Below are 11,619 nucleotides of genomic sequence, written 5' to 3'. Positions count from 1 at the left end.
TCAAAACAATATTTGTTGACTAAATTAAAGAGCCTTTTTAACATTATTCACACACACTGTTTTTTTTTTAAACAAGGAAAACTGTATAATGGTATAATGGCTCCCAAATGTTGGTGCCCTTGGACCAACTATGTCAGAATAACAAGGTCACTTTGAAAAGTATAAATTCTTATTATTCAAAATACCCTCAGAAAGTCTGAGTCAGGGGGGTGGGGTGGGGCCAGAGATTCGGTACTTTTCTTTTTATTTTTTTTAAAATATATTTTACTGATTTTTTACAGAGAGGAAGGGAGAGGGATAGAGAGCTAGAAACATCGATGAGAGAGAAACATCGACCAGCTGCCTCCTGCACACCCCCTACTGGGGATGTGCCCGCAACCAATGTACATGCCCTTGACCGGAATCGAACCTGGGACCTTTCAGTCCACAGACCGACACTCTATCCACTGAGTCAAACAGGTTTCGGCTCTTTTTCTTAAAAATATATTTTATTGATTTTTTTTTTTTTTTACAGAGAGGAAGGGAGAGTTAGAAACATCGATGAGAGAGAAACATCGATCAGCTGCCTCCTACACACCCCCTACTGGGGATGTGCCCGAAACCAAAGAACATGCCCTTAACCGGAATCGAACCTGGGACCCTTCAGTTCACAGGCAGATGCTCTATCCACTGAGCCAAACCAGTTAGGGCAATTCGGTACTTTTCAAAGCCCCCTCCCCTCCACCCTCATACATCCCAGGTGAGTCTGAGGTGTGGCCAGGTTTAGGAATTTCTGTGTGAGGCCTTAACTGGAGAGAGACTCAGGACAATCAGTTCTGATGTGCCGCCTTTACACTTTGCAAAAAATGTGAACACACCTATGGTCACTTGTGACCGTCTCACAAACTCTCAGGGTGACAAGGCAGAAACTACAATCTCCCTTTCCCCGAACAGAAAGCTGAGGCCCTGGGAACCGCATGACACCCTCCTCCCAACACACAAAGGTCATACTGTCTGCAGGTGGTGGAGATATGATTAGAACTAGGGCCTCTGGACTCTCACTCTAGCGCTCTCCCCTCTGCACCAACTGGATAAACCTAAGTTCCAGGAAGTCCAAGGCCACTACCAGGGCAGGGGAGCAACTTAGGGAGGGGTAGAGTGGCAAACTGGGGAGCAAGGTCCAGGGAGGCTGTCTCCTGGCCTCTGGGAGAGACTCCAGCTGCTCTAAGAACACGGGCATTCACGTGCTCACTCCGTCGCCTTATCTGCAAAATGGGGTTGATAATCCATGCCCTGCCCCCAACGAGAAGCTTGTAGAATGTAAAGCACTCTGAACATTTCAGTTATTATTATAATATGTAGGAAAGGTGCAACATCCCCCACTCAGCTCTCCAGGGACAGAACGACATCCGGCCTTTCATTCATTTGAGATGCTATGTATCAGGCACCGTGCTGGGCACTGTCCACACATGGCCTCATTTAACCCTCCAACAACCCCGTGGGGTTGGAGCGCTGTTGTCCCCATTTTACAGATGAAGAAACTCAAGTTCAGGAGAATGAGTTGCAATTCCTCCCATCGCTTTGTTTATTCACGTAACTTTAACAAAAGCCTGCTCTGGGCCAGGCTCTGGGCCAAGTGCTGAGGTCACGAAGATGAACTAGTCCTTCCAGGAGACATGCCCATGAATTACTTTAATAACAACTCAGCACATGCTTCCACAGACAAGCGAGAGCCAGAGGAGGGGCAACTGGTTCCCTGGGTTATGGGGAAGGCAGCTGACCTTCCGCGGGACCCTGCACTGCTAAGGAGCCGTGATGGCGATCACAAGGCCTGGGTTCAAGTGTCGCTTCTGTCAAGGCTCTGCTGTGTATTCCCAAGGAAACGCCTTCTGCTACTGAGCCTGGGCTTCCACCTGAGAAATTAGGGGATTTGGGTTTGTGATCCTGCAGCTGGGAGTCCACACGTCTGGTCAGTCCAGCTAGTACCGAGGCTGAGCCTGGGACATTCAGACCAGGACCCTGGAAAGGTGCTGACCACCCAGCACAGTGCAGCACTTCGGGCCGGCAGCGCGGCTGGGGGTCCAAAGGGCGGAGCTCCGACGGGGGCGGTGCTGAGACCTCCCGGAGGCGCGGCGCGGTCTTCCCAGGCGCGTCTCCTCCAGCCAATGAGCGCGCGGGAGCGGGGCAGCCCCGCCTCTGGATATAAGTCGCGGAGGAGCCGGCGCGGCGCAGAGGTCTCCGAACCCGAGCCGGTGGGCAGTGCGTTCTCCTCGTCGCCGCGCGTGGCGGCCACGGGCGCACAGGAGCTCTGAGTCCGTGCGTCCTGGCAGAGGCAGAGGCAGCGGTCCGGTTCTGTTTCCTTTTGTCCGGGTGGGTTGCGGGGAGGGCAAGGGACCCGGATTCCTTGTTGCCGGAGAACAGCTGGCCGGGTCGAGGGGCCGCCTGCGCTGACCGTCCGCCCGTCGTCCCCGCAGGCAGCCAGCCCGCCGTCATGACCGACCACCTGATGCTCGCCGAAGGTTACCGCCTGGTGCAGCGACCGCCGCCCGCCGTGCCCGCCCACGGCCCCCAGGCGCTCCGGACGCTGCAGCCCTACGCGGGCCCGGGCTTGGACAGCGGGTTGCGGCCACGGGGGGCTCCGCTGGGCCCGCCGCCACCCCAGCCTGGGGCCCTGGCGTACGGGGCCTTCGGGCCGCCGCCTGCCTTCCAGCCCTTTGCGGCGGGGCCGCCGCCGGCCGCCGGCAGCGCGCACCTGCAGCCCGTGACGAGCATGTACCCCGGCCGCGCGCCCGCGCCCTCCGGCGCTCCGGGCTGTCCCCCGGGTCTGCAGCCGGCGCCGGGATCCCCGGCCCCGCCGCCGCCCGCGCACGCCCTGGGCGGCATGGACGCCGAACTCATCGACGAGGAGGCGCTGACGTCGCTGGAGCTCGAACTCGGACTGCACCGCGTGCGCGAGCTGCCCGAGCTCTTCCTGGGCCAGAGCGAGTTCGACTGCTTCTCGGACTTGGGGTCTGGGCCGCCCGCCGGCTCTGTGAGCTGCTGAGCCCGGCCCGCCGCTTCCCTGGTGTGCCCGCGAGGAGAACGGAGTCTGCCCGCCAGACCGCTCACCCACCGTCTGGGCCCGCACGCACCCTCCGTGAGGGTGGAGGCCGCGGGCTAGTGCGCGGAGGTAGCGCCGGCCGTGACACCTGGCGTCACTCGGGGCCCTGCCTCCTGCTGGATGAGAATTGGGCATCACTTCTCCGACGAGGAGCCTCGTCGGTAAAAAGGGCACTGGACCCCCGTTCGGACTCCACGTTCTTGGATTCTGTGTCCTCTCCTCTCGACTCTCCCACCCTCCTCCACCCCCAATCTGAGCCATTCCAGGTCTCTGCCTGGTTCCCCGTCTCTCCTTTGGGTCACTGGGTCCCTGGAGCTGCGCATTTACTGGGGCCTCTACTCCCTTCGCCTGGGCCCTGAGGTCGCTGGGCCTCCCGCCTTGGGGAGGGGAAGATTGTACATACAGCCCCTGCAGAGTGGAGCATGCCCCATCTGGCCTCCAAAAAAAACCAAAATAAAACTGGGTCACTTTACAGTCTTGCATTTTCATTTCCTTATCAGTCCAACCCTTGGCTATATTTGGCTTCTAGAGTCCTGAGGCTGTTAGGGACTTGCGGTGGGATGGAGACCACAAACCCCTGGCAGTGCCCAGGAGAGGAAACTGACAGTTTCTTTCAAAATATCTGAGTTGTGCAACTGTTATGTCATAATCTGGAAGGCAGACGCTGCCACCGCCAGAGGGCAGGGTAAGCCAAGGGCACCATTGGATTTCCCAGCTCCTGGGAGGGGGAGCTTGGTGGTGCTGCCCCCACCTGTTGCTGGAAGAAGACTGCACAGAAGGTTAGAGGGGAGGTGGGTGGGACGTGAGGATTCAGAAAACCCTGGCTTTGAGCCATGGTGCTCTCCCTTGTCCGTACGTTCAGATTTCTGAGGCTGTGTCCTCGGGGAGAGATGGTCCCAGTCTCGGGTGGTTATGAGGCTCAAATGCAATGTGAGGCCTTCAGCGCAGTGCCTGACACCTAGGCAGACCTCGATAAATGATAGTGATGGTTATTCTCCAAGTTGGTGCTACCTTTATTCCAGTCCCTGGGCCAACTGTTATATGCCCTTATGGGGTCACAGTTCAGGTAGGACTAGGGGATGATAGGCCTAGACATCAACTCATGTTGGTACAAGACTGTGATAAGGACTAGAAAACAGGACATTCCAGCAGGTAAACCCAAAGGAGGGAATGGTCTCAGCTGGTTGGGGATGGGGTCAGTTCAAGCTTTAGGGAGGTGGTGACATTTGCTATGGTGATGAGTACATCTTGAGGAGTTGGAGGAGGTGACATGCAAGGGAAGAGCCCATTCTAAGGCAGGGAGGTATACAAGTACAGGGCATGTACAGAGGAGGCATGTCTAGAAGCGAAAAGGCCTAATGGCTTTGCGGCAACATTGTGATGTAGGCACAGTCCCCACTCAACAGACGAGGGACATGGAGCTTGCTCAGGCCTGGCAGGATTTGGCCTCGATCCTGATCACCATTGTGAGCTCCTGGCCACCCTTTGCTGTTGACTCTGGAAAGATCCTTAGGTGTTTCCATGATGTAGGAGAAAGGCTGGAAGAGAGACTGAGGCAGGAAGGAGGCTGGCCGGCGCCAGCTCTGGAGCCAGCAGTTCAGGTATGGGTGACAGGAGTGTTTGGCAAATGAATAAAGGTCTCCCCTAAGATAATGGGGCTTTCTGGGGCAGGATGGGGTGCAAGGGTTGAGAGGCCTCTGAAAAGGGACTGGCCTGAGCTCTGGGCTCACAAAGGCCAGCGTTTGCCCTGGCTTTGCCCAGGACCCCAGACCAGAGACAGAAGCTGGAGGGCTGGATTGGAGTGGGGGGCGGGATCTAGCCCTGGACTAGACACTGTTCTGATTCTCTTCTCTCTGGGCCTCAGTTTCTCCACTAGTAAAATGGGCCTAATATCCCTGATCTGCTATTTCACAAGGCATTAAGCCTCACAATAAGTGAGCAGCAAATTCGGGGATGGGTAGATAAGCAATTGATAAACTGTGTTCTCTCCTCTCGACTTGAGCCTGAGTAGAGCAAGTCCTCTCCATATGGAAGGGATTCCAATGAAAACCCAACACCTGCCTCTTTCTAGAGTTCAGAGGGGAGGTCGAAGGGGGAGTCCAGCTGCTGAGTGACTTCCCACCCGCATCCCTCCCAAAAGGGCGGCTGACAAGTTGGACAACAGACAGGTGGGCAGAGGAGAAGGTAAGGCTGGGCATGTACAGAGAAGGCATGGATCCTGGATCCCCAAACCCCTGACCTATGGAGGGTCTGACCCTCCCAGCTGGAGGGAAGGATGAAGTGACCCTGCCAGAATGTAGAGCAAGCATGTCAAACTCACAGCCCGCATGTGGCCCACAGTGAATATTTTTGCTGCCCAACCAATATAACGGTATGTAAGAAATGTTTTAATAAAAATTTTGTAACTTAATTTTTACAATATCCTGTTATACATAATTATTAATAACGAACTACAACGTTCACTAATGACTGATTACTATAATCATGTTGCATTAGTTTCCCTTATGCACCTTATGTGCAGGCGCACCATTTCTCTCCACTAATACTAGCAGCGAATATTTTAGCAGCCGATGGCCACGTCATTAGTCTTGGACTGACTTGTTTGGTGTGCGCAACAGGAAATATTTCGCTTTCGGAGAACAAGGAAAATAGGTTTATTTGCGTTACGCTTATTAATTTGTGCAGTTATTCAGTGTCTGGTAAGTTAATGTTCAAGAAAAGTTAAATTTTATTAAAATGTTCTATTATTTTATGTTAACGATTACTCATTTATTTCAGCCCTTTGTATTCAGCATGTCTCTATCGAAATAAACCTATGTTTCTATGAAAATTGAAGCTGTTGTGTTTTGGCGGCCCACCTACGCTTAAACCTTGTTTGTTTGGCCCGTGTTAGCCTTTGAGTTTGACAGGCTTGATGTAGAGGCTTGATGTAGAGCCTCAGGGTCCAGCTCCAGAAGCAGCTCTTACTTAGCTGCCTGACCTCAAGCAAATCAACTTACCTTCTGAGTCTCGGTTCTCCTACTGTACGGGCATACGGCAGGTTCAGTAGATCGCTGCAATAAAGTGAGTCGTAATCGTTTTGCTTGCCTTCCATTTGTAAAATTGTAACATCTATGAAATGCAATAAAGCGAAGTGTAACAAATCGGGGTATGCTTGTAATCCCACCAGCTTCCTATGGATTCAACAGGTATTTCTCACCTCTTCGCTGGGGCTACCTCCTTAAAGCAACCTGCCTCCCTCTGTCCTGTTGATTTCACTCTCATACCTTGTCCGGGTCTTTGAGTCTGGGAGGCACATCATAGTGTCCAGCACAAGCAAGGGGTAGGGACTAGGGTAAGGCAGGTGTCATTAGAGTCAGAACAAGTGCCTCCTTAAACTTGTGCTGTGGCTGCCTCGTTGGCCTCTCCCCTGTCCTGACTAGCACCTCCCTATTAGAGAAAATACATTCTTTCTAGGAAATATCAACCTTCTAGGTTGATATAGTAAGATTCTATATAAAGTACCTGGTACATGGTAGATTCTTAATAATTGAGAGCAGCTGCTATAATCATCGTCATCATCATCATCACCATCACCATTCCAGCTCAGCTCAGTGTCCAATAACCATTTGTTGGACAAATTAAATGAACAGTCTGGTCCCAGTCTTTTCCCAGGCCGCTTAGATCATTTAGCTGATTATTAAGTAATCCTCTTGAATGTCTTAATCCATTCTTGCCTAATTCTATGCCCTGCTGTTAGAAATGCTGGGTCAGGATTACTGCTGATTTCAGGACTAAGTCAGAATTTGTTGAGTCCTACTGTGTGCAGGCCTGATGGGGCCTAACAGCACCCAGTAGGTGCTCTTTCTCGTGCAACCTCTCCTTTAACTGCCACCCAGCCCTGTAAATTAGCACTGCTAGGTAGTTTCATCCCCATTCCAGAAGTCAGGAAATTGGGGCTCAGACAGTAAATTACTCCTCCAAGTGGGGTGAGCATGCCCACTCTAGTATATCCAGGACCCTTCCCTTCCCAAGCTGAGGCTGGCCAAGGATCTGCGTGGAACAAGAGCAGGGTCCCAGACCTGATTTTGCCACTTTGTGGCCATGGATACAGAGGAAGTCACTGAGCCTCTTTAGGCCTCAGTTTCTTCCTCTGTACAATGGGGAAGAATACTCCCCACTTCAGAGGTGTGTGCTCAAGGATTCAAATGAGACCTGTTTCTGAGAGCACAGTACCAACAGCGCAGTGCTGTTTGGTTGGGGTGAGTTGGGGTGAATAGCCATGCCCTCCATCCCTAGGCCCCTGGTCTGGAGAGAGGAGACAGGTACATACTTTGGGACTTGAGACCTGGGCCTGCCTGGAGAGTGCAATGTAGAGACACATGTTGGGGGCCGGGGCTGTCACGTAGGTGCTGCCACGTAGCTCAGGTCTGAGAAGCCCTGAGAGCTGGTGGTGATGAAGGGTGGGGGAGGACATCCAGGTAAAGGCCCGAGGCTGGAAGTGTGCCCTGCAGATAGAGGCAATACAGGAAATATAGGAGCTGTTGTTGGGAAACATGACCACAGGGACGAGGAGGAGAGAGCCTTGTCCCCGCCAGCCTCCAGGGCCTCCCCAGCCTCCACTCCAGCCACCCTGGATACACAGGGTTCCTTATGCCTCAGCTCCTGGGCCTCTGCCCTCCCCAGGCCCTTTCCACCTGTGAAAAGGCCCATTTCATCACATATTGGGGTGGATGAGGAGTCTTTACCCCTAGACTGAGGTTTTGAGGACAGAACCTGATTTCTCCTTGTCCCCACCTCCATCCCACATGTGGCTCAGTGTGGGTGTTAGAAGCACCCGAGCGGAGTGGCTGCTCCCGGCCCTGAGCTGGGAGCTGCGGCTGAAAGACGGCCCTGGGCTGGAGTCCGAGTTGGAGTTGGGAGCTCTGAGCTCTAGTCCCAGCTCAACCATGAACTTGTGAGCTCTCTAACCTTTGTAGACAGGACCCCATTCCTCACCCCTCACCCCTCACAGGTGCTGGGGGGCAGTGACGCTGCGCTGAGGAAGGGGGGCAGGGAAACACAGCCCTTCCCTAGCATGTCGGTGGGCCAGCACTGTGAGGGCAGCAGGCCTGACGTGCATTTTCTCCTTCAGTCCTCACTGTAGCTCTGGGAGTTGGGTGTAGGTTTTGGCCTCGTACTATGGAGGCTAAGCAACCTACTCAACCACACACACGGCTCTTCGGAAGAGGGTGTTCTTATTTGCAGGATGAAGAGAGGTCCAGATATGCCACAGAGAGCAGGGGTACGGCCAGGACAGGGAGTCCTACACAGCTCGTTAGAAGGTGGTGTGCAGAGGGACTTTCTCCATTGCCTCCTCCTAGTGAGCAGCTGTAGCTGGGGGCTCTGCCATAAAATTGGCACATCCAGGCAGCACCTCCCGCTTGGGCACCTCAGCCTACTCTGGCCAACAGAGCGTATGAGCCTATTATTATTTGTTTGTTTTTAAAATACATGCTTGAGCAGGGCTGGCGTGGCTCAGGGATTAAGCATCAACCTATGAACCAGGAGATCATGGTTCAATTCCCAGTCAGGGCATATGCCTGGGTTGCAGGCTCGATTCCCAGTGTGTGGGGTGTGTAGGAGGCAACTGATCAATGATTCTCTCTCATCATTGATGTTTCTATTTTTCTCTCCCTCACTCTTCCTCTCTGAAATCAATAAAACATACATATTTTTAAAATAATAAAATAAAATACATGCTTCAGAGCCCCCCCTCAAGTTTTTTCACACACACATATATGATGTGTACATTATGTACCATACATTATGTGCATATACATAACATACATCTCTTTTTTTACATAAATGAGATTATATTATTTTATCTAATTGGACTTACTTCACTTAATGTATTTTGGAAATCTTCCCACATCAGTAAATATGGCTCTACCTTAATCTTTTTAATGACTGAATTGTGTATAATCTACTTAACCGGTTTCCTATTGATGGAACTTTAGCTTGTTTCCCAAATTCCTCTGTCACCAGTAATGCGACAAGGAGCTTCCTCGTATATTTACCTTTAGACACCTGTGGGGCTATCTCTGTAGAAGGATTCCTCGAAGGGGAATTGCTGGATTAGACGATATGAGCAAATACAGTTGTGATAGTCACTGCCAAATAGTTCTCCGAGTGGCTGATTCATCCACCTTCCTGCCAGCAGTGTTGGCTCATACCCTTGACTACACTAGACATTAGCAATGTCTTCAATTTTTACCTCTATAAATGAAAAAAGATTATATTTCTTTGATTATCAATGAAGACATTAACTGCCTATTTGTATTTCTTCTAAGAATTACTTGTTCACATCCTGGCCCAGGCCCATGTTTCTTCTGGGTCGTTTGTCTTTTTGTTATTGATTTATAAGAGCTCATATTCTATTGTGAATGGTAAACCTTTGTCTTTTGTAAATGTTGCAAATATTCTCTCCCGGAACCCTTGCTGCTTATTTGATGTTGTTTATGGTATCTTTTGCCTTTTGGAAGTTAACAATTTTTATGTCATCAGATCTCTCCATTTTTTTTCCTCCATAGCTTCTGGGTTTAAATTAAGGACAGGAATGGTTTGGCTCACCTCAGAGCTAGTTGGAGACATGAGTAGAGTGTACATCTACCTGGGATCCGCACTCAGAGCAAAGTCAACAGACTGGCCACAGGGGTTGAAGGACAAGCCCAGATCTTGGGGTCATACAGACCTGGGTTTAAATTCTGGCCTCAAACTACATATATGACATCTGTCAAAGCCACTTTACCCTCTGAGCCTCTGTTTTTGTTTTTCATTCTAATCTAAAATGCATCCCATTACACACACACCCAACTGGTCAGATCAATGATCTGACGAGCTCAGCCCAGTGCCTGACACACTGTAAGTTCCCTATAAGTGATCGTTGTTTCCAACGTTAATACTATCGGTGTTGAGAAAGCTATTAAAAGTATCCAGAAAAGGGGTCCAGAGTGGGAGGATCACTTCAAAGCACGTCCCCTGTAAGTGGCAGAAGACTGGGGCTCTTCAGCGTGCAGGGGGAGACCCAAAAGTAGAAGTGGGCAACTGCTGTTCATGCCTTCCAAGATCCCATCGCCCTTCTCCTGGTGGAAGGTTTCCCAATATTTCCTTTGGGGAACCACCTCTCCCTCATTTAATTTGGCTAAGTTTGCCTGTTCCCATATATGTGATTCAAAATAAAATAATACTAAACTATAAAATTAATGTAAGAAATCCCCCCAAATCTTCAGTTTTCCATGAGTATTTTGAAATAGCAATGCTTTACCTCTTCCTCTTCTTCTTCACCTCAAACTTTTTCAAAATTTCAACTAGTGCCCTAATTACCTGAGTTGTCTGCTAGGTAGGTTATTCAGTACTGACTTATAACATCTCGCCTAATACTCTCAATGATCTGACTTAATATATTATTATTTCATGTTATGTAGAGGCAAGGAAACCAAGGCTCATAGAGGTAAAGTGACTTGCCTACTACCACAGAGCTAGTAATTCACTGAGTTAAAATATTTAATGTACTTGGGATAGTACACATAGCAAGAGATATTTAAGTATTAGCTCAGCTGTTGTAACAAAGGGAACCAGAAAATGTAAAAGTGGCTTAAAGAGCAAAATGTATTTTTTTTTCTAGCCTCACCCAGACCCAGACTCCTTCCTTCTTGTTGCTCTGCCATTCATGACCCTGACCTCATGAGCCAACATACATGCTCAAAGTCTGAGGTGGCTTTTTTAACTGTCTTTCTATGGACTGAAAGTTAGGTCATGGACACCTACACATGCAGCTCTTAGGGAGAGGAGAATGAGGAGGTGAGGACACCCAATATTTTTAGGACCAGATATGCACATCACTTCCATTCAGATTCTCTTGACAAGAATTTAATCACATGACCACACTTAGCTGCAAGAGAGGCTGGGAAATATGGTTTCTAGCTGGCAACCATGTGTTTATCAGCAACTCAGATACTATGGAAGATGGGAAGGCTGGATTTTGGTGGACAACCAGCAGTCTCTACCACAGTGAGTGGTAGTAATAAGTAGCTCACTTGAGATTAGAACTCAAGTCTCCTATGCCTCTGGGTATTTGGTAGGGGTGGGGAAGATGTCAGAGGTCTGAGTCCTATATAAAGAGAACAGTTGGAACTTAGAAGAATTGGTATGAGTCATTCATCACTGTGAATGCGCACCTTGAGTAATTCACTTCCCTTCTTTGAGTCTCAGTTTCTTTATCTGTAAAATGGGGATAACAATGGGACTTACCAATGGGTTGCTGCTGTGGAAGCACTTACCAAAGTTTGTGACACATACTAGGTACTCATATGGTGGAATCGAGGGGGTAGAATCTGGACTTGAGCACACAAAAGAAGGAAATTCCAGGGGAGGTGACAATGTGTGCAATGGCCAAATGGCATGAATCAATAAGGCTTGACTGGGAAAAGCAACAAGTCCAGTGTGATTAGCATGTAGGGTGGACGTTCAGTGGGGCAAAGGATATATTTGAAAGATGATGACCCTTGAGTGACAAGTTG

The 11,619-nt window shown here is 50.2% G+C and overlaps 1 protein-coding gene across 2 annotated transcripts; it reads left to right on the top strand.

Moving 5' to 3' along the window:
• Nucleotides 1-2,223: 2,223 nt before the first annotated feature.
• Nucleotides 2,224-3,540, top strand: CITED4 (Cbp/p300 interacting transactivator with Glu/Asp rich carboxy-terminal domain 4). Of its 2 annotated transcripts, none has more exons than XM_079776146.1 (2): nucleotides 2,224-2,323; nucleotides 2,454-3,540. In XM_079776146.1, exon 2 carries the CDS (start codon nucleotides 2,471-2,473, stop codon nucleotides 3,020-3,022), a length of 552 nt encoding a protein of 183 aa, XP_079632272.1. In that variant the 5' UTR covers nucleotides 2,224-2,323; nucleotides 2,454-2,470; the 3' UTR covers nucleotides 3,023-3,540. The 2 variants fall into 2 exon arrangements, with proteins under 2 accessions (XP_079632272.1, XP_079632273.1); XM_079776147.1 differs by having other exon boundaries at nucleotides 2,236-2,349.
• The last annotated feature ends 8,079 nt before the right edge of the window (nucleotides 3,541-11,619 follow it).

Source organism: Cnephaeus nilssonii (assembly GCF_951640355.1).
Source record: "Cnephaeus nilssonii genome assembly, chromosome: 7".
NCBI lineage: Eukaryota > Metazoa > Chordata > Mammalia > Chiroptera > Vespertilionidae > Cnephaeus > Cnephaeus nilssonii.
This window is presented reverse-complemented; position numbering and strand designations above follow the sequence as displayed.